Source organism: Pristis pectinata, chromosome 17 (genome assembly GCF_009764475.1).
Source record: "Pristis pectinata isolate sPriPec2 chromosome 17, sPriPec2.1.pri, whole genome shotgun sequence".
NCBI lineage: Eukaryota > Metazoa > Chordata > Chondrichthyes > Rhinopristiformes > Pristidae > Pristis > Pristis pectinata.
In genome coordinates, this window is record NC_067421.1 from 21,856,369 (window position 1) to 21,880,161 (window position 23,793).

The following is a 23,793-nucleotide window of genomic DNA, read 5'->3' on the forward strand; positions in this document are numbered from 1 at the left end:
CCTTTTCTGTTATTAATGCTGATTTGTTTCAATTCCCTATTCACTCTGGACCTTTTCTTCACTATTTATGGGAGTTTGCTGTGCCTTTTCCATGAAGATAGCCACAAAATACTTATTTAATTTCCCTGCCATTTCCATATTCTCCAATATAATTTCTGCTATCTCAGACTCTTAGGAGCTTGCATTAACTTTAGCTAATCATTTCCTTTTTTATATCTACAAAAGCTTTTACAATCTATTTTTGTTTCTCCCTGGATTATACTCACAATCTTCTTTTACATTCGTTTCAATTTCTTGGTGTTCTTTTGCTGAAATCTGAAATTTTCCCAGTCCTCAAGCTTGCTGCACTTTTTACCAACATTAAAAATGTTACCTTTGATCTCAATACCTCATGTTAGCCGTGGCTGACCACCTTTCATTTTGGGCTTTTGTCCCTTAAAGGGGACAATTTGTTGCAATCTATATTAATGCTTTAAAGATTAGCTATTACTTGTTTCATACTTTTTTAATATAGTTTCTCTGTCGACCAAAGCCTCCTACATTCCTCATACTTTGGTAGTTTGCTTTTTTTGAACTTAAGATGAAATTTCAGGTGGATCTATATCACTTTCCATCTTTATATAAAAAAAATTCCACAATATCATGATCACTCTTTTCCAAATGCCCCAGATTATTAATTAACCCTTTGTCGATGTATGTTACTAGGTCTAAAATTGCTTGTTCCCTCATTTCCTGAATATGCTGATCTAGAAAACCATCTTTGATACAATCCATGAACTTGTCCTCCACACTATTACTGCTCATTTGGTTTGCCCAGTCCTTATGTGAATTATAAACCCCCATGATTATGGTATTTCCCTTGCTATATGGCCCTCTAGTTTCCTAATTTATATGATGCCCCACATTACCACTACTGTTTGGGGGCTTAAGAGCAACTTGCACCAATGTTTTATTCTCCTTGCTGTTTCTTAGCTCCACACAGACTGATTCTACTTCTTCATTCTCTGAACCATGATCCTTTCTCTGCCTGCATCCCATTCTTTATTTTGAGTGCCACTGCCCCCTCCCTGTCTTTTCCATTTAACTTATCTTTTCTGACAGATATACTTATTAGAATACTTAATTCCTAACCTTGGTCAATTTTCAACCACATCTCAGTAATAGCTATTGGATTGTACCCATTTATTTCTATCTGTGCTTTTTTATGACCTTTGTCCAACTCCATAGTTCACTTATGCCACTGCCATTTACCAATCATATCAGTTTATTCATTGTACAGAGATAAACTACAAGTAAAGCATTTATTTTTGAATTCTCCGGATGAGAGAACTTTTGTCATAATTTAAACAATTCCTTGGATCATTTAATAATTTTGCTGTCCACTGGGTCCAAACTCCCACTTCATCAATAGTTGCTAAACAGTCAAAGTCGAGTTTATTGTCATATGCACAAGTATATGTATGCCTAGGTGCAATGAAAATTTAGTTGCAGCAGCATTGCAGGCACATATCATCAGATAAGCAGCATTCACAAGAAAAAAACATAAATTAAACATAAATTATACACAATGTTTACAAGAAAGAACACAATTAGAACAAAAGAAAAGCAAAGTCCATTTTAGTGCAAAGTGGTCATAGTGTTGCTAAACTGTAGTGATTCGGGTTTTGCTTATTGGTTCAAGAACCGAATGGTTGAAGGGAAGTAGCTGTTCTTGAACCTGGTGGTGTGGGACTTAAGGCTTCTGAACCTCCTGCCCAATGGTAGCTGCAAAAAGATAGCATACTACAGTGTCAGCTACCCAAAGGAAGTTGATCTTGCAGCACTAGCACAGTAGTGCATGGGTGGCACAGTGCTGCAAACATTAGATCCCGACGTTGGGTGCTGTCTGCATGGAGCTTCAACATTCTCCCTGTGATGACATTGATTCTTCTGGGTGCTCCAGTGCGAGAGGAAAAACAGGAATGGGTGTTTGATAACTGGCATGCTTACGATGGAATGGAGAGCCTATTCCCGTGCTGTGTGACTTATTATTTTACTGTAATAAAATTAATGAGCTCAGAAATTTTCAACACTAAATAATATCATTCTTGAAAACTGAGTTTTGGGCATGCTGCATGTTGGATCTCACAGAGGGATCTAAGGATCTCACAATCCTCCTGGAAAATCGGGAGTAATGGGTCAATGTCTAAAATCTGTTCTGTGATGCACACCGATACATTGAGCTGGATGGTTCTGGACTGCCTGACCTCACCACCCAACCAAACCTACTTGTTCTAGATGTGACGGACAAACAAGCTGACTCCTGGGACCTCTGCACGCTTGCCTTGGTCAAAGTCTTTTGAATTGGTCTTATGGAAATGATTGTCAGAGACATTTAAAGACAATTAGTACAAAATTCATTTTTCTTAAAAACACTTTAAAATGCTAGCAAATGTTTTTAAACAATAAAAGTGAAATTTAGTAAAATAGCTCAAGCACTTATCTGCATTCACCTTTCTCCACAGGGCTGGTGACACCACGCAGAGTCGAATGGTGGCTCAATCCATTCACCTCCTGGGGTAAAGCTGAGGGCAGGATGCAAAGTGCTGCACCCCTCTGTCTAGCATGTCACTGCTCATTTTTCAAAAATGTTATATTTGGTGGCAGAACGGGTGGTCATACCTGCTGAGGCCTAAGCAGTTGACAGCCAACGGCTCACTACAGAACTAGCAGCTCTTGGTCATCCTGATTCAGCCCATTATATTTTTTACTTCCCCCTGCATCTCAGCAAGAAAACAGATGTGTAGACATTATTATTTTTTTTACTAGTGAGCTTTTGTTTTCACCAATATTTTTACCTAGGATTTTCCCCAGAGATTACAGTTGGGAGGTTCAGATGAACAAACTAATCTTTTCTCTCCGTGCACAGATACATGTACATTTGGGTGAATTTTCCAAGGCTTAACTATTATCTCTGCATAGAGATTGAATTTTTAAAATTTTTATGATAATCAGGAAAACACCAGAAATTAAACTGAGAAAAATAATTTTTAGGTTTTTTTTAACCAATAAAACTCTTCATTGGCAATATATTTCGTAATATCTGCCACGTATTTTGAATGTGGTTTTTAAAATGCAGATATTGTGCATAGAGCACTGATCAATCACATTTGCGGATATGTAATGGAATACGCTAGTGACATGAATGGGTATCTTGGGGGAGAAAAAATTGATGAGTAAAACTGCCGGTGGTAATAAATGACTTTGAATTTCTAGGGATTATTTATTATCATCAAAATTTAGTTGCCATTATAGAAACCAGAAACTGATCTATGTGTTTGAAAATTTTTGAAATCATTTAAAATAGCTGATTTTGCTAAAGATAATAAGTGAAAGACCATTGGAGTTGAACTGAAGCCACCCCCCAAAACATTCAAGCCTTTTCTGTGGAAGTGATTGACTTTTACAAATTGACTTCCACAGACCTGCCCACACCTATCCACTTCCACACCTGATAAGTGTTGGCAGGTCACTTCCAAAGTGAAGTACAATGTGTGTAGTATACAGAAATGAATCTTTCAGAATGGATTCATTTCAATAAACAAATCATATTCTAAGTCTACTCATTCTGAACGGCTGGGGTTGGGCAAAGTATTGTTAGTAAATTCTTCTATAGACAATGCATAGGAATCTGCCATTGAATGCAATTGGATAGCAAAAGGGAGAGCTGACGGAGAAAGAAAATACTTGTATCTTGAAGTAACAACATAAAAGAGACATTTATGTCATATTTTAGGACTCGGGATGGTTGGTTATATAGTATTTTTAGAAGTGTTAATGTTAGTTCTGTGTTTGTACTATTCAGGCAGTAATATGGTAGTAATTATATAGGTGGGCCTGCTTGCTATTCTTTTTGAACTTATTATGACACTGAAGGAGGCAGTTCAGCCCACTGGGCTTTAAGCAGAGTAACCCTATCAGGCATCTGTCTAGAGTAAGGATCATTTTGCAGTAGCTAATTAACTCGCACATCATTAGGAGGAAACCGAAGCACTCAGGGGAAACCCATGCAGTTGCAGAGAGAATGTACAAACTAAGACACAAAAGTGCATGATGGAACTAATTTAAGGTATTTGGCAATACACGGGTGCACAAAGGAGAAATTTATTCCCTTTTGTACATTGTGTACACATGTTCAACCATGTGATGAAGAAATACTTGGAAGATATTGGGCCACAACTTGCAGCTGATGGTGAGCCACATGCACTCACTGTTGACCACTGAACAAAATACAAAGGTACCTGCAATTGGGAGCCACCTTAGTTCTTGGTTGACAGAAACTTTCACAAAGTGATGGGATCTTATAGTGAGGGAGGGGATTGCAAAGCAATCTCCACCCAAAAAAGGTGAAAGAACATTGACAGTCAAGCAATATCCCCCAGGCTTAGTTGCTGCTATCAAAACTGTCAGATGTTTCTGACATATAAAAATGTTCGGAAATTAAACTATTGAAACTTATGAAAATTAAAACGTTATAGAATCCACAAATACCTATGAACACACTAAAACAATTTAAAACACATAAACTTTAAAAAAAAATCTCAGGAATTTAATTATTCAGCCTTAGCTACAGTGTAAATTAGTCCCTTGCAGCTATATCTCACCATTGAAATGAATGAGGAAACACCAGGCCCAGTTGAAACAGGATCTTCATGTAGATTCCCCACCATAGCATGTTAGGAATCACCTCAGTCGTGATTCCTTGCTGGAGACCTGCCTTGAAGGACAGCTGTGAAATCTTTGGAATTTCAGATCTCGTTCAGAGTCCTGAACTTGCTCACAGGAACGTAGATATAGTAAAGCTCCGATAATCCTCCATCTGATTGAACAGCATCTGGCTCACGTGTCTTCCTTTAACATACCAATGTCCTGGTTCTACTGCTTCCTTTATTATACCAGGGCCCTGGTTCCCACATTCCCTTGAAACTCACTGGGACCCTGGTTTCTGTTCTCCCTTGAAACTCAATGGGTTCTGTTTCCTATGTTCCCTTTCAACTTACCAGATTCACTGGAAAATTTATTTTACTACTGTGTAACATCTAAAAAGTTTGTTGGAGTGCTAAATGGAATAACATCCAATAGTCTGGAAAATGTGCCAGACAGCAGCACCATGATAAATCCCAAGCATGCCAGATTAACAGAGGTTTGCTATAAATACTAAAATTTCACAAAATCTGGTCAATTAAAAGGAGTTTTTTTAATTACATTTCTTGAAAATCGTTGAAAATCATTAAGCCAATACATAGGTTTGCCAACATAACTTTAATACCTACTTCAAATATAATGGTGACATGATGATGCAACATCTATTGAAGCTTTGACTGACACATTGAATTGGATTCCGGTAGGATATGGGCTCACAACTGTAAATGCCAGTCAGAGAACTTGCCACCTTGTAAGTAAGGCTGCCAAGTAGGAACACAGTACTTTCCAAAGGGAATATGTAATCTGCCTAGTCTGTATTTGCACATTCTTTCAGCAACTAATCTCAAAGTGGCTCTGGCAGAAGCTTAGGAGCAGAATGCTGAACTATCCCGTTAACCACAGATGGTGTGGTGCAGAGGGACCCGGAGCTGGAAAAGATAAACAGCTCTAAAGGAGGCTATTTCATTATAAACCACCATCTAAAACAAAATTTGTGAATTCTACAATAGCATCTTTTACACATAGTACCATAATTCATTAAGTAGAGATACATTTTGTTAGCTGTGTGATACCTTCAAAATCCTTAGACAGTAAAAGCAACTTTTTCATTTGAGACCACATTTGCAGCTTGTGTTGATTTGGGGACCTCTCCACCTATGATTGTGGTGTGTGCTCATCTCTGTTGTGAATTCTGATTTTTGGAAATGATTTTGCATTCTTAAGCTTTAATAATTTCTACAATTCTATTGGGTAGTAGTGATCTTGTAACTGGATCTGGATCAGTTTGATCGAAGGGGCAATCAACAAGTTTAAATGAATTCAGTGGCAGAGTTTGGCATATAAATAATTTCATTAACAAGCACTGCAATTATTGAAGACGTATCTTTACCCTTTTATGGTGTGTTGATTATTGTGGGTTCAAAGACGGACCATATAGCAATCTGTTTTGAGCACCATCGTATAAACTGCAACGATTTGGTACCCATATGTGTGACCAATTATACAAACTTACTTCTAAGCACATTGCAAACAATGGCTACTCTCTTGCCACACCCAAGCTTCTAGGCATACTCAGATTTGTACACAATCTTAAAGAGTAAATGTATATTTGTTCTTAAGAAGGAATTGTATTAACAAGACATAAAAATAACACATCAGTGCTGCACCTGAGAGCCATAGGATACCTAAAATGTCATATTTGACATGTATACACACTGTATACACAGGTTGCACCCGGTGCCTTATTGGTGAGGTGCACTAAATGCCTGGTACCAATTCTGACAGATCATAATGTCAATCATTAAGTAGCACTTGATTTGAGAACGGAGGTGACATTTTAGAGCTCAAGGTTCCAGGTAACATTCTCTCATGCACATTTCAACATGTGGTTAGCATCTTGAAGGAATCCCCTTCATTAGCACTATTTAATTGGATCATCAACTATTTGCATTTTGGTTGCTGGTTGACTTCCTATGGCTATTGCCATTCCACAAGTGTTTGGTGATTTCTAGAGTTGGTTCAACTTGCTGAAGTCTGCAGGGATGGTGTGGCAAGTGTTGAAATACTTTTAACAAATTCAGGCTTCTGTGCAAGCTGATTTAAGTCATTGACAAAAACAAGAACTGTTCACAGACCATCACAACATTAGTACAAAAATAAGAGCCTTAACTTAAATATTTTGAATAAATAGGGGCGGCAGGGTAGCATAGCGGTTAGCGCAACACTATTACAGCGCCAGCAATCGGGGTTCGATGCCCATCGCTGTCTGTAAGGAGTTTGTACGTTCTCCCGTATCTGCGTGGGTTTCCTCCGGGTGCTCCGGTTTCCTCCCACGTTGCAAAGACTTACGTGTAGGTTCATTTGGGTTTTAAAAAAATGGGCGGCGCGGACTCATTGGGCCGGAAGGCCCTGTTACCACGCTGTAAATAAAATTTTAAAAAAAAATTTAAAATGAAATAATTGTTGTTCTTCAGCCTGTCATGATTTGCTACCCCTGAGGCTAATTCATGACTGGTGAAATGTTGCTGACATTCAGTGAAAAGAGACTGCGGATGGCCTTGGAGGACAGTCTGAAGGTCTGGCTGAAGACAATATAGTCTTAGTATGGGTGGCAGCAGTCTGGGCTGACTAACTGATAAGCAACAGCGAGAGTAGTGGCAGGGTGATGGGTGGGAGCACAAATGCTGTCTTCCTGAGAAAGGACAGCAGGTTTGTACTCCACAGAGCCACTTTCTGGGATGTCACCTCCATAGTGCCTCCCAGTAATCTGTTAGAGGACAGATTGGTGGGCCACTCTAAGACCCTGCAAACTTCGTTGCACACTGTAATCCACAGTCATGCATTGCAGCAGTGTGACCTTCCACTGCAGCACATTGGTTGGTTCTGTTTGTCTAGTAATAGCAGCTGAGACATTGGCCATCAGAAGCAGTATTGTAGTTGGATCATCCTGAATGGAATTGCCCATAACTTTCGTGCTGGGTTCAAAGCACTGAACAACACCCACTAGAAAGTGACTCCAATATATCAGTCGTGAACTTTCCGGTACATTGAGCATTCAACTGTGCATATCCATCAGTCTTCTCCCTTAGTTATACCTATCAGAGCTGTCACCTGTGTCCTCTGAGGTAGGTCATGTGTGTGATACGCAAGCTGATATCTTCATTATCCTTGCATTCTGCTGTGGCTGTGGGCGGCACAGTAAGTGTCTTGCCATTTATAGATCCCATCTCTAAATTGGATGTAGTTGAATATTTTGATCTGGTAGCTTTAAATCTTAAATCCTATTCTGCCTTGCTGCATTTGTGCTATTCCTGCACTCCCTGGCCAGTCTACAGTTCTTGGGTGTCTGAAAGCAGAAAGTGACAAGGGTAAGGTTGTGGTGTGGGGATTTGGGGGCTCCAGCCATCTGTTCCCTTTAAATAAGAACAGTGTGATTTGAGGAAGAGGTGGATTTAAGAAGGAAGATTATGCACAAGGATACTGGAGTCGACAAAGGTTTCAGCCCAGCTTCACCAACAAAGGTCCTGATGACAGCACTCTGCTCCGTGACTCTCAGGGCACGGAGCATGCCTGTCCTCCAACTACCTGGTGCTGCAAGTGGTTCTGCAAGAGAGAGAAAGAAATGTTCCCGAGTGTCACTCAAAATGGGTTGAATAATGGGCAGTGGGTACAAGTGATGAGTGTGGATGTGAGGCTTATAATGGTGCTAAGTCTGTGTGAAGCTGCAGTGGATCATATGAGTATTATTTGAATTTGACACTGCATTCCTGAACCTGGACCATTCCTAACCTCTGCCAATCACTTCCCACTGCCTCTGGAGTGTGCGTCAGGAGCCTCCTAGACCCTTTTCACCTCTTCTCCTTTCCACCTATTTCACCAAGGTCCCCAGTGTAGAGTTCAGCACTCATGAAACCTGTTCTCTCCTGTGCTGCGCCGCCCTTCACAGTTTCCCTTTAAGAGGTCTGAAGCGGTGCGGGTGAACTTCAAGTGGCGTTACCCACTTGATAGGGATCCCCTACCAAAGCATTCATTCAGTAAGCGATATGGTAAGCGGGACCGAATGCTTTAGTCATAGAACCGATCGGACGTCTGGAGACCGACCCAATTTTGCGAGAATGTTAAATTTAGACCCATTGGAAGATTGCGATCTCCACCTTTCTAACCCGAGTAATCGCTTCTCCGTTTGAGTAACTGCCTTTTCTCAGCTCGGTTAAGTACAAACTATGGTTTTAGTGCGATACTTTTGTACCACGTCACCACTTTAAACGGTTTACGTAATTTTATGAAAATATTATTAACATTAGGACCACAGATACTCTGTCCTCTGCTTGTGATCAAAGATAACACCAGTGCTGTGACTACATTCGCAATTATTGAATGGGTTAGATTGAGTTTCTGACTGGTGGCGAGCATTTTGGATGCAGTGCAACAGACGAGGAATCTGTGCGAGACTGCTTGAGGTTGAGCGCAAAGACAATGAAACCTCGCCACTAGGTGTCGTGATTACTTCGTAGTAGCAGATAAATCGGTGGCAAAGAAAGCTCGGAGACTTTGAAATGGGATGTGAGCCAATTCAGTACTGAGCTTTAAATATTTTAACAGCAGTACTAACTGCATCACACTGGAAATGAGACATCAATCAGTAAACTTCACTCCTAATTGTCCAGTGTTTCAGAATGCTTTACTGACAAGGTATAATTTAGCGTATTGTTCCTCAAAGGGTTTCTGTAATATTCAGATGGCGTTGCCAGTCTGTGGTATATAAATAAAAGGTTTGTTGAATTGTGGAATTTAACTGTTTTGTTTGGGTTTTAAGAAAACACTGTCCGTCCAGTCACCTTGATTTCGTTCTTTGTGAATTAGCTGTTACCAAAATCGGTTGACATCAACATACTGAGATGATAACTAAATTCTAAAATTCTGAACTACATTTCAAACGCAGGTATAAGAAATAATTGCGTTTTACTGTAACAGATATTTAATATGAATTTGATAAATGTAAAAAGTGTGACTGCCTCACCAAAAGAATAATGTATTGAATTTGTATTTTGTAATTCATTTACAATGGGTGTAAAATTAGTTTATCAAATATTTAATCTTTTAATTTTGAATTAATCAACGTGAGTCAAATTAGTGCGAGTTGGGTGAGTTCTCCACATGGCGACATCACAATTCTAATCACCTTTCAGATTAAATTAGATTCCAGTTTTAGGAGATCCGGCCTTATTATGAATGTGGTGGCGTTTGTTACTTATCAGGGAGCAAGAATCGACTGAAGTAGTGTTTTGATATTTAAAAACTTGACGGCGCGTCCTAACAACCAGCCTAAGAAATACAAGGAAAGACTGAAGATGATGCGATGCAAAAAAGGCGGCAGTAACTGTGACAAGAAAATAATGACGAATATCTGGGATAATTTCCATTTGTATCGACACATTGAGAAATTGGCTTATTTGTCTCCTGCTCCCGTCCTTAATGGGCATACGGTCTGTATAATTAATTAAATGTGTTAATAAATGTTCTGGTTTCGATCGCTTTCTGGATGCTGCACAGTTTGGTTAAAACTTTGCAAAGGATGCGATAGCCGGAGGTTTGCTTTATCGGGGCGAGCAGTACCGAGGTCAGCACCGTGCGCTCCGGACTGTCACTCTGCACGACTCCAGGACAACTTTGCAGGACAGCGACTCGCCCCGCCCCCTACCGCCGCTGTAGGCCAATCGGCAGCGAGAACCTCCCTTTCGGGAGGCGGCGCCGTCTGGGCTCCTGCGTCGCGTTGGTTGTCTGAACTGCCCATCGCAGGCTGGCCTCGCTACTTCCGCGAAGGCGCTGAGTGAGTGGAACCCGATCGTGGAGATAAGGCAGGAGGGAGCGGGGGAAGTTGGGCTGATGGTCTCCTCTCTCTCTTCTTTTGGGCACCTTCCTTTTGATTTGGAGTGGCTGCTCTGCAACTTTGAGACTCACTGTCCTCGGCGCGGACAGGATTGAACAGTGCATGGAGTTTTAAACTGCAGCTTTTCAAAGTCTCCTGGTAACGGGAGACAGTTGAGTTGTCCCATTGGGAGGATCACCAGGAATTCCCGGGGCAATATGCGGACTTTGGGATTTTCAAAGCTTGCTACTCTTCGTCTTTGCATGGCTGAGATTTTGATTTTTGCCGCGTTGCTCTGCAAAGGTAAGTTTGAAGTTCAGCGATAACTTGTATTTTCGTTGAAGAGCGTGGGTTTGGGCGAACTGTAAGCGTGATTGTTCTTCGGAGGCTTAGATTTAATGAACAATATCGGCAGCGCGGACAACCTGTTCTGCATCTCCCATGAAAGAAGGGTTGCTTCCATGTGATTGAAACTATTTTAATGACAGCTCGCAGCGTCGGCTTCTGACAGTGCGGTGCTAGAATCTGCCACAGATCTGATCGCTGTCGCTCGGGGTCCGGGACTTGGCGTTGAAAGGACTCCCACCTACTCTCCCAGGGGCTGGCGCTGTCAGTGACGCCGCTCTCTCAGCCCAAGCGGGGACAAGATCAGACCGGCTGTAGTCACTCCTTGACTGATCTGGCGAGAAGTGGGAACGCCGAGCTTTAGGGTTGTAGCTGTGATTTAGCTCGGGGCACCTGTGTACTTTATTCAGGAAACACCCGATTGAAGCTAGTAGCCGCGTTTACTTAATAAAAATTTCTCTTGCATCGAAATGAGGGGTGGAGGTGGGTGGGTTTGATCAGAGAAAAATGCAGGGGATTTGAAATTTGTTGGAGAAAGAACAACCAAAAGCATCCCAGTGGTAACTCTTCCCGTTCTTAACAAAATGCCAATGTCTCAACTTTAACGAGGATGAAGTTGACCGATTGCATACATTGCCCCCGATCCACGCGCTACCATGTTTCAGAGGATGCGTTCATTTCAGTGATATTGATAGATTTTTTTAAAAAAGGTCATGGCCTCGAGTTTGCAGGGAGCCAATGCTCGATGTGTTTTGTTGACTTTTCGACCGCTGATTCGTGCTCCTCTCCTCTCACTTGGCATTAAATCGTTGCCAAGTGATGCCCTCGGCGACTCCGGCAATGAAAGCCTGTCGCGAACACCGCTGGAAAGAAGGTCAAGACTTGTTTGGAGTTAACGGACTGTTAATGCGAGTCCAGGGAGCGAGCATTTCCCAGTTGAATGGCTGTTTTGCGATCAAAGATGTGTAACGTTAACCTAGCCCAGACGAGGAAATAATTACAACCATCCGGATTCCCAGACCCGAGCCGCTCTCTACTTGTGTATGCCCTGTCTATACTTCCAAACAGCTCGCAAAAATACTCAGAACCTGCCCCTGTGGTTCTTTATTAATGAGCTCAGAGATAATTATAAAAGCAGAATGAATAGATCGCCAAACGTTATAGCGTTGGGCAGTTGGTTTATAGAGGAACTCCAAACTTTCTATATTTTTAAAAGTTTGCTCCCATGATTAAGATTCTGCATGCAACACTGCTTTTGAACACGTTTCCCTTAACGATACATTCTTCTTCCAAGCACAGTCTGTCACAGATCCCTGTAGCTAAAGTCAATGCGATCGCGTAACAATGGATGGATCTAATTAGAACTGTGGCTACAAACCACAGGGGTAGCGTCCAGTTATATTAAAACATCTCGTGAGCTAGCTCTCTCTTTCTCTCTCTCTCTCTCTCTTTCTCGCACACACACGGTATTCTAGAAAGGCGCATGGCTCCACTTCCCTGCACCTCCCCTCCCGGCCTCAACCTCTGCAATGCCTTCATTAACATTTCGGTAGGTTGGAAAATTAAATGCCCATTACCACTTCCCCCTTTATTGCTCTCTCGGGAGATGGAAATATCGGTTCTCTTCACCCAAGCGTGCAATGCCTGAGGCTGTCGTCGGCCGCTGAGATGGGGAAGGGTTGATGGAAGCTGTGAGCCGGACACCTCCCTCCAGACCCGCGGCACGTTCTCCTCCCTCCCTCTGTCCCCTCCTTCCCCTCCCAACCCCACCCGTCCGCCCCCCTCGTCACCCCCCCCACCCTCATCTGCTCATTCCCCTCTCCCCTTCTTCCCCCTCACCCACCGATACCCACACACTGAGACCCCATCCCCATTCCCTTCAGATTCGAGACCCTTTCTATGCAAGTTCTCAAGATAAATATCCTTTTTTTTTAATGGCGCATGTTCTAAACAAAGTGTGATGTGTGGAGATGTTGCCTGTGGAGGTGTTTACGTCAAGCCCCGGCGCGGTTCGATGATTGAAGTTGGGCACTTCAACCTCTTCAAGCCCCAACACTCTCGCCTGCTCTAACTTCACATTAGCCGTGCAGAGATGGGGCAGATCTGAGCTCATTTTCTGAGATGCATCATCATCATCATTATGAACTGTCCAAAGGTGGAAGGAAGTGACCGATGCTGAACTTGACGTTTTATCAGGAAGCCAAGTGCAGTACCTGGTTGGGGCTCTGGAAGTGTTAAACAGTTTGTCTCGATCAGTTTTCCCCTCAATCTTCTACCCATTTCTTTGGTTTCCAGAATGTTCTGATATCTCAACACATTTAAAGTGCTTCTTGTGAAAATGTTTTGTATTTTTCCGTTTAAACTTCTATGGGCGATATGTTGTACTGACCTTTCCCACCACTGTCCAGTTTACTTTATCACATAATTTCATGGATATATATTGAGGGATTTAACTTTGATAATGACCTTCTTGGGAAAAACGAAAACAAAAGCAATTTAAAAGTTAAGAACTGAGCAATACTATTTGGAAAATACATACTGATTTTTAAAGAATCCCCTTTGAAGATGGTCTCCAATCTCGTCATTAAAAATAAGCAATACTACACTTAAAAGAAGGTCTTCAGCTTTTGGATTGATCTTTTCCCCTTTTAACAATGCAATAGGGTTTGTTATGTGGTAGTAGGATCATGAATCTTTGCTCAAGTTATTGCTGCCTGAAAACAAACAATTTGATGTGCATGCTTTTAATTTAAAGTACTACACTGCCAATTCTGGTGAAGTGGGGCTGAATGCAGTATTTGAATGATGTTTATTAGGATATGAGATATAGCATGTGGATTCTCTGCTTAATCTCATCCTTCATATTATTTGGAGTTCAATATAATCAGGTCCTGCTGCAAGTGTATTTTACCCTGTAAGCTGCTGCATAAGTCCTGTGTTGAAACGGTTATCAAGGATGAATAATTCTGACAGTCTTTTTGACAGTATATTTTGACACTGATGATTTTGAAGAAATATTTTTCTGTTCATTCTTGTGGAAGATTTCAATGCTAAGCACAGGTCGTTTCCATTCTTGTCAGTTATAGCAATGTCTAAGTGTAAAATGAAACAGCAATTTACTTTTTCTTGACAATGCAGATTAACTTCTACCTCAGAAGAGCATTCTGCACATGTGATGCTTTATTTAATTTTCTTTGCAGTCATAGGTGCGTGAAAAACAGAAGCAGGAATAGGCCACTTAGTTCTTTGAACAAACACCACAATTCATTTAGCTTTGATTGTGGCTGCTGCTATCTCTCAAGTCCATTTTCCCGCCTGATCACTTATATCTCTATACAATCATTTATACCAAATTATTGTTATTTTTATGCTGTGCACATATTAGCATTAGATAGCGAGAGGCAGTTGTTCATTTCATTTTGCTTAGGATCAGGGTGATCCCATCAGTCTAAACTGAACTTAAGTGCCCTGATAAAAGCATTGCAGTGCTGTTCTGTAATGTGCTCCACCACTCAGCTCCCAATGTCCTTATGGAACCTGAAATATTGTACACTCTTTGCCCTTTTTCTCCTCTGTTGTTTTTCTGCTGAAGGCTGCAAATGGGAGACAGAAGACTAATTTAGTCCAGCCAAAGATAAATTGTTCCTTGAAACTCCAGTCGAGCTGCAGAGTTCTTCATGCTACGTGGATTTTGGGAATTAAGAGGACCCCATGGGATAAGTAAATCTGCAGCAGAATTCAGATCACCTGGATTGATAAGGGGAGCTTTAGTGGGTAAACCATATGGTGATTTCACAGATACATAAAAATGGTAAATTGTCAATTATTTCTGAGGCTCTGCTGAAGATTAATTCCAGTTTTTTTATAATATTGGGTGCCACTATTGCAGAAATGATTGTTCTTAGTTAAGTAGTTAGACTTCAGAACTGACTCTTATTCATTAGCATCCAGAAAAAACACCAAGCTTTTGAAACTAACTGTATATCACAGTTTAATTATGACAGTTAAATATGCATTTGTTTATACCATTTGTACACTATCCACTTCTTTTTCATGAATCTATTTACATTGGACTCAAAGGCCTTTAGCATTTCAGATACCATATGCACCCCTTCATATGTTTTCAAAATGCAACATATTGCAGAATGATGTGATTATATTCCTTTCACTGCACACAAAACTATTGCACCAAACTATTGGGCCATGTTATTGTATGATAATACTGACATTAAAAAGGTTTGATACCAATGGAAAACTAGCTCCAATGGACCATTCCTGTGTGTTTGGAACTTCTCCGAGGATTCCTGTTTCTTCCCCTGACCCCCTACACATCCAAAGCAAAAAACATTTAAAAGTTTACAGCAAAGTGAAAAAAGGTCAATTTTTCTGACATAACGCTGTTGATATAGAAGATCCTGCAGGACTCCACACTTGTATATCAAATCAAAAATGACTTTCCTCTAAATGGGTAAATTTAACAAACACTATTATCACAGCAGGGACAGGCATTTATTTTGTCAATGAATAATGAATATTAGAAGTTATTTGGCAGTGGACAAGGGGAGGGATAGTCAGGAGTGTACAGGAGGCGCATTGCTCACAGCAGGTGAGTGTGTTCCCAATCAGTGTGTTTGCTGCAGTGGATATTGCTACTAAAGAAAAATGAAAAATGAAGTGAAATGAGAAAGAGCTAGAGGCGAGTTGGACTATCCAGGGAAGCTGTGATTGTGGCTTGCTCTCTGATCAACAAAGGCTTGTAAGCACAGTCAATCAGTTGCAGTGTTTTACCAGTGAAGGCTGCTATGGCCCAGAACTTTAATACCACAGAAACATAACTGACATTTTGTTTTCAGAAAGAACTTCAAATGCAGTAAAATTGAACTAATTTTCTCAATACATACATTCAGCCAGTGCATCTTTGGATGTAGTGTGACAGGACCCAAACATTTTCTTGATATTGCCTTGATGCTATACCATGCTTTTTAGAGAAAGCAATGCCACTGAAGTATATAACTCTAAACAAGTATCAAGGGCTACTTGCTGATGGAGGCCTCTGGTAAATACCAGACCGTAACATACTTAAAATATATCAATACAGTCACATCCCCACTTCAAATAGTTCTTCCGTAAGCCTTATTAGTACCTATTTACCCCAACTAGATAAAGGAGCAGAGGCTGACCATTGGCTGCTTTTTTCAACAAACAAGCCACAAATCCTGGATCAGGAATAGTCATGATATATTATAATTTAAAGCTATGTAGACTCTCTACCCTTCCTAAAGCAACAGTTATACATAACGATTCTTCATAGAAATGTACAAAAATAAGTCCATGCATAACAGGAAAATCCAAATTTGAAGGCACAGAATTCATGATGGAATTCCAGGGAGTTTTTTTTGAATATATATTCAAACCAAGTTAATTTGAAACAAGCTTAATCATTAGAATTAACTGATTTATTTAAAAGAGGAAGAAGTTGATACTTGAAATGGCAATAGACCATTGTTTACCAACAGGTAGTTCATTGTCACTCTCTCACACCAAACCACTGCTATAGCCTAAGTACACCAAAGGTATTTTAACTGCTTCAGATAGTTTCACTCCAATTAATACCTATTCTTTCACGGAGGACTTCTTTCTCCACTTCCTTCAGTTCATATTTCTGTCCTCGTCCTTTTCCACTTACTTAGGCACACTTCTTCAGCACTCACTTAAGTGATGCTTCTCTTCCCTTCTTAACCCCTACCATACTAGCATTTTCTGTCCTATTCTCTTGATTAATGCTGAGGTTCTCAACGTACACCCTGTATCAGAACATTACTCCTACTTTCTTTCTCCTTCCAGAGCTCACATCTTCCTGAGCAGTACAGTAGTGTAGTGGTTAGCCTAACGCTATTACAGTACCAGTGACCCGGGTTCAATTCTGGCTGTATGTTCTCTTCGTATCTGCATGGGTTTCCTCCGGGTTCTCCGGTTTCCTCCCACACTCCAAAGACGTATGGGTTAGGAAGTTGTGGGCATGTTATATTGGCACCGGAAGCGTGGCGACACTTGTGGATGCCACCAGAACACTCTATGCAAAAGATGCATTTCACTGTGTGATTCGATGTACATGTGACTAATAAAGATATCTCTATTCCCATCCATTTACCATCATCATTCATTACCAGCAAATTCGCACTCTCATCTTTCACCACCCCTCAATTTTCCTCCTCTCACCTCTAAGCATTCCTTCCTTGCAGCATTATACCTCTTCCTTTCCCCAGACCATGTCAGTTTTCCAATTCCTACCCACTGATCAAGACTGTTGGCTAATACACCAGAAAGGGAACAACTCTTGTATTTAACAGCCTTTTGATGTAGTAGAGTATCCCAAGGTAGTTCACTGGAATATAAGCAAATGGAATTTGACATCAAAACACCTAAGGAGATATTAGAGGAGATGTCTAAAAATGTGGTTAAAGAAGCAAGTTTTAAGGCAAGTGGGCTGGAGAGGTTTGGGCAATTCTAGACAGGCTCTTGGAGCTGAAGGCATGGTTACCAGTGCTGTGTGATTATATTTGTTTTTACTTCACAGTGCCCTGTAAAGTGCACTGTCACTTTTGCCATGTTAGGAGTGCTTTATAAATGCTGAATGTTTTTATTCATTCATTCAATTTTTGGGATCTGGGCATCAGTGGCAAGGTCAGCATTTATTTCAATTCCTAATTACACCTTCATGAATCATTGTAGATCCTTTGGTTAAGATACTCCCAAAATGCTACTGGGGAGGGACTTTCAGGATTCAGACCCAGGGGACGTGAAAGAACAGTGATGTTTCAGCCGGAATGGTGTGCAACCTGGAGGGGAACCTGCAGATGGTAGTGTTTCCATTCCCTTCTGGCCTTGTTCTTTTTGATGGTAGAGGTCATGGGTTTGGGAGGAGCATGTTTTATAGGTGACGTAAGTTGCAGCCACACTGGTGATGGAGGGAATGAATATTTAGTTTAGGAGATAAAATGCCAGTCAAGGAGGCTTCTTTGTCTTATATGTTGCTGAGCTTTGAGTGTTGTCGACATGCCAGGCACAAGTCATTGGAAAGGCTTTAGGGTGTGAGGAGGTGAGTGACTTACTACAGGATATCCAGCCTCTGATCTCCTCTTGTAGTCATAATATTTATGTAGTTGAGCTTATGTCAGTTGAGCTTCTGATCATTGTTGAGACCCAGGACGCTGATGGTGGGGCCTCAGTTATGGTAATACCATTGAGTTTCAAGGGTAGGTGGTTAGATTCCCTGCGTGGTAACAACTTGGTTAAGATTTCATCAGGAGGTAAGCTGAGGCCAGGGTAGCAGAGAACAATGTTACAGAAGTGGCAATAGGTCAGAACAAAAGCAGGTCAGAAGTTCATCATGAGGTTAAATATGAAACAGGATCGCCTGGCTGTGGTTGGCATAAATGTTCTTACCACTTATTGGCCCATGAATGAATTGTTGAGGTCTTGATGCTTTCAGCTTTGGATTGCTCCATTTCCTTTTGATAAGATGGAATGATTACCAGAATTGGAGAAGCACAGATACCTCAGAGTGGTGAAAGACAGGAGAACAAGTTTAGGGAAAGGCAAAGCCAAGCGGAGATTTGAAAATAAAGTGTGATAATTTTAGAGATGTACCTTTGTTTGACTGGGAATCAGTGTAGGTTGGTGAGTGCTGGGTGAACGGGAGCTGGTGTGAGTTAGTGCACGGGCAGCAGAGTTTTGGATGACCTCAAGTTTATGAAAGTAGAAGATAGAATGCTGACCTGGAATGCATCAGAATAATCAAGTGCAGGCATAGTAACAACTTGGTTAAGATTTCATCAGGAGGTAAGCTGATGCCAGGGTAGCAGAGAACAATGTTACAGAAGTGGCAATAGGTCAGAAGAAAAGCAGGTCAGAAGCTCATCATGAGGTTAAATATGAAACATTTAAGGGACAAGAATGGCAAGGAAATAATGTATGGTGGGAGCTTTCATCTATTTGGAGGAAATTTCTGATTATTTTTGCTGTCTGTTGGACAAGGAGTGTGACAGTTTAGTGATGGTGGAAGAACCAAACATCCTGATGGAGAATGTCTGTGTGGAAGCTGACTGTTTTCAGGTACTGTCGCTGAATGTTTTCAGGTACTGTCGCTGAATGCAATGGGAAACAGGAGGGGCCGAGGGTGGAGAACACCAGAAGTAATGGTGAGGGTGTGGGAAGACAAAACATTGCAGGTGATCTCTGCCTGTAGCTAGCTGGTGAAAATGCAAGCAGGGAAGTGCAGTCTCACTCAGCTGGAGGAGGTAGAGAATCATCAGAGAAAGATGGTGGAGTCAACAGTTTCAAAGGCTGCAAAAAGCTGAAGAAAGTCAAGGAGGGATAAATAATCTGCTATTTTCCCAGTCACATAGGATATTAATAATGATTTTGATAAGAGCTAATACTTTTCTGTGCTTGTGGTGGTGAAATCTGATTTGTGGGGATGTGGATCTCCAAGAAAGATGGCCATGGATTTAGGATATGTTGGCATGCTGAAGGCCTTTGATAAAGGATGGGAGATTGAAAATGGGCAACAGTTTTCGAGGTTGAGGGGTTAAGTGTTTTTCGTTTTAAGGAGATGGGTGATGATGGCAGATTGAAGGAAAGGAGTCAGTGCAAAAGAGTCATCAACAACATCAGTTAATATGTGAACAAGAGAGGAATTGGGAACAGAATAAAGAACTCTTGGATCTAAAGTAGAGCTTGGCAAAGGCATGAGAAGGAAAAGGACCATGGCAAGTTTAGGACTGGGCAAGGTTTAACCTGGTGGGCTTGGGCAAAGCAGGGGTAGTAGCAGTGGCAGCTCAACACATGGTCTCAGTTTCAATGATGGTGATGTCCATAAACTCCTTGTGCTTGTTCCTGCGGCTGAGGGTGGAGGAGACAGAGGAAGCAGATTTAAAAAGGTGGTCCTCATTGAAAATTGAAACAAAGGTGGTATTTGCATTCTAGGATGACCCTGGAATTGATAGATGGAAGCAAGAGCAAATAGTGCTCTCTGAGGTATATTTTGGCTAAACCAATTATCCCAGATCCATTCAATTCTGCATCCCTTGGACTGAAGGATTTTGGGATGAAGGCTGTAACAGCTGAACAGCCAGATTAGAATAGTGTAGTGGTTTGTATGGGGGGGGGGGTGGTGGTGCTAAGGTATCAACAGTGGTAATGAGGGTATGGTTAGGCGGATCAGTAGCTGGAGAGATGTCATGGGGAACAGAGGGCCAAGGGTAAAGACTAGGTGGTTTGAAATTTGAAGTGAACTACAGTGTTTTTTTACTCCTGATACTGTCTTCATGCACTCTCTATGTACCAGAGAGTCAAGCTACAAATTCTTGTGGCAATTTCTAGTCACACCAAAACAGCTATGTGGGATGTTCATGCTAAATCATATGAAGGTGGTTGTTAGGTTAATTAGCTACTATCAAATTACCCCTGGTGTAGGTGGCTGGTGGAAGAATGGGGGTGAGGGGTGGTGGAGGTGGTTGTTAATTGGCATGTATGAAAGAATATGTGGGATTGATGAGATCATTCTGAGAACCAGTCTGAACTCAGTGGGCCAAGTGGCCTCCTCCTATGCTGTAAGGAAGGAAGTATGAAATATGAAAAAGGTGAAGTAGGATCTGGCTATATCAGATTCTGGGAAAACAAGGCTAGGTGCACGGAGAAAGCCTTGTTGCGTCAACCTGTGTCCCAAAAACACTGATGTCAGTATGAAACACTGCTGCTTGGCATTGCTGGTTCTCTTTTTCTCAACTGTGGGTGTTCTGTGACTCACTCTGTGCTTTCTTATCATCATCACCACGCATCTGTGTCAGTGTCTTGTTTCAAGTCCGGGTGGTGACATTTAGAGCTCTGGTGAGTGGTGCTCTTCAGATTGTGGTGTGACTGGTTTCTCATTGTGGTGTGAAGAGAACAGATGGGACAATGTGAATAAGTAGACACACTTATGCTTTTGGTTACTGCGTGGTCATGACGTGCAGTAATGTACGTCATTACTGTGTGTATGACATAGCACATTGTGCAAACCCATTGATTATCTCCTTCAGCCTCCAAGTGCTTCTACAGTCTTTGAGTTGTCCCTCCTAAACAAATATGCATAGCTCATGAGAAAGGTGAGCTGATTTATGGCTTGGGGTGCACCATCTGTTCCATTCTGCAGCCTTCACATTTAAGCAGTATAGAAGACAAAAACGTGGGGATTGAAATTGAATTGTCCAGTTAAAACTCTTTCATGCAGTACATTCTTTCTCCCACTGTGGAGTGGGTAGTGTAATTTATTTAATCCTGCAACCTTCACCTTCATTTATTAAGCAGAACATAATCTGAAATGTAAGCTTTTATATCTTGCAGGGCCTTTCTCAATGGCTTTATGTATCCTGTACAACTATATAAACAACATCTGACATTGCTAAGAGGTTTATTAGATGATTGGGAAGAATTTGAAGAAATATTACAGTCGATCAGGCAGCATCTGCTTGACCTGCAATGTATTTCCAATAATTTCTGTCTTATTTTCAGGTTTCCAGTGACTGTAGCATTTAACTTTCGTCCAAACTGATTGCTGTTTTTCATTCTTGTTCCTTCACTTTTCTTCTCAGAAATCATTCATCTCACTTCCACCTGTTTCCACAGTTTCACTGGTGGATCAGAGAGCAGGCAGCCCTCCTTTCCTCCTGTCTCCACCTACCACTTCCCCCCATTCCCAACCAAACACAGAAATGCTTCCATAGTTTGGAGCTAACCATTGACTGTATCACCAGGTAATCACAGCACATCCCTAACATTCTCTGACTGGTTTAGTGGAGGGTCTTATCTATTTAAAATACTTAGTGATTGTATTAAAATAATAGACTGAAGAGGTTGGTGAATGTTTTCAAGTGTTCATTTCCTGCTGTTGTTGACAGCAATTCTTTGTGTGCTGCCTTTGGTTAACTCTTCTTAGAAATGAGAAATAAACTTCCTATTCAAGAACTTGTACCAAGGAAAGATGAGATTTTTTTTACCTCATATTACTATTTCATCTAAAATTGATAAATGAAGAAGAATATAAAAGTATTTCTGAAAGAGGATAACCTGTCCTTCAATGTGAATTATTGTCAAGTGAATAATTATTTTGGCAAATGGACTGTTCACTCAACTGGACTCGGGCATAAAATCTCTTTGTAAATGCACTTGAGGCATCTCCCAAAGTATACATCTGCACTTGATTTATTTTATTCTTGAGTGTTTTAAACATTGCATCCTTAGAAATGTGTTTATATATAAAATATCTTCTGTTTTATTTCACTCTTTGGACAAATGGTATCCTAGATGTTAAGCTCAACTGCCTAACTGAAGTGGTCAAAGTGGTTAGACTTTAGCTGGTTTTCTGTACTGAATACACAATGAGTGAGCCACACAGAATAGAACAAAGAATCTCACTGTGTCTCAGTTCTCAGCTGTAAATGTTGTTATCTGAGCAAACATTACAAGCTTAACACAAATATGCAGTGAAGTGCATTGCATGTAAATGGTAATAAACAGGGAAATGATCACTCACTAAGATTCATATAGGTACACTGAAGATGAAATCTAATTATTTGATGTGCCTCTGAGACTGGTGATATCATCATACCAAAGAGATATTAATCTTACCTTCACAGAAATCACTGCTGAAAACCAATAGAAAGAAGGAAGGTATTTGCAAGAGACAGGTGATTGTTCATTATGGTGCAATTAGACTTCTAAGAAATTGTCCTCAATATAGTATTGTTTGACCACAACTGTAAGGTTTCCTTTTCAGCCAACATGCACTACAGTTGCAGATCTATTTAAAGGGATGTTCACACAAAAAAGCCTACCGCCCTTCTGAGTGTGATACTTATTTTGTAGTTAACTGACTTAATTGTAGAAATATAAATGACATATGACATAAGGTAAAATGCATGGTCTGCTGTTTTGTTATATCTTTTGAGGTGACAGGAAAAACTCTGCAGAAGCTTTCATTGGTTCAGAAAGAATCATGATGCAGTGGATCTGTGGAAGAAACAAGTGTGATGGCCCAAATGGACCTTTCTCATTGTCAGCTTTTCTTTTTTTATATATATTTAGAACATAGAACACAGGACAGCACAGGAACAGGCCCTTTGGTCCACAATGTTGTGCCGAACCAATTACATTAGTAATAAGATACCCAGCTAAACTAATCCCTTCTGCCTATACAATGTCCATATCTTACCATTTCCCTCACATTCATGTGCCGATCGTATTTGCCTCCACCACCACCACCCCAGGCAGTGCATTCCAGGCACCCACCACTGTGTAAAAAACTTGCCCCGCACATCTCCTGTGAACTTTCCCCCTCTCACTTTAAATGCATGCCCTCTGGTATTAGACATTTCAACCCTGGGGAAAAGATACTGGCTGCCTACTCTATCTATGCCTCTCATAATCTTATAAATCTCTATTAGATCTCCCCTCAGTCTCCACTGCTCCAGAGAAAACAACTCAAGTTTGTCCAATCTATCCTCATAGTGCATGCCCTCTAATCCAAGGACCATCTTTGGTAAACCTCTTCTGCACTCTCTCCAAAGCCTCGACATCCTTCCTATAACGGGGTGACCAGAACTGAATGCAATACTCCAGATGCAGCCTAACTAAAGTTCTATAAAGCTGCAGCATAACTTCCTGACTCTTGAACTCAATGCCTCGACTAATGAAGGCAAGCATGCCATATGCCTTCTTTACCACCCTATCAACCTGTGTAGCCACATTCAGGGAGCTATGAACTTGGACCCCAAGATCCCTCTGCTCATCAACACTGATAAGGGTCTTGCCATTAACAGTGTACTGTCTCTTTACATTTAATCTCCCAAGGTGCA

General features: G+C 41.1%; 1 protein-coding gene across 1 annotated transcript in view; it reads left to right on the top strand.

Annotated features, from left to right (window-relative positions):
• The first annotated feature begins 10,580 nt into the window (after positions 1–10,580).
• LOC127579365 (transmembrane protein 132C-like) overlaps positions 10,581–23,793 on the top strand; it is a 751,467-nt gene continuing 738,254 nt past the window's right edge. Inside the window, exon 1 of the mRNA XM_052032114.1 lies at positions 10,581–10,855. Coding sequence (XP_051888074.1) covers positions 10,771–10,855 — 85 coding nt within the window. The 5' untranslated portion in view covers positions 10,581–10,770. The remainder of the gene's footprint in view (positions 10,856–23,793) is intronic.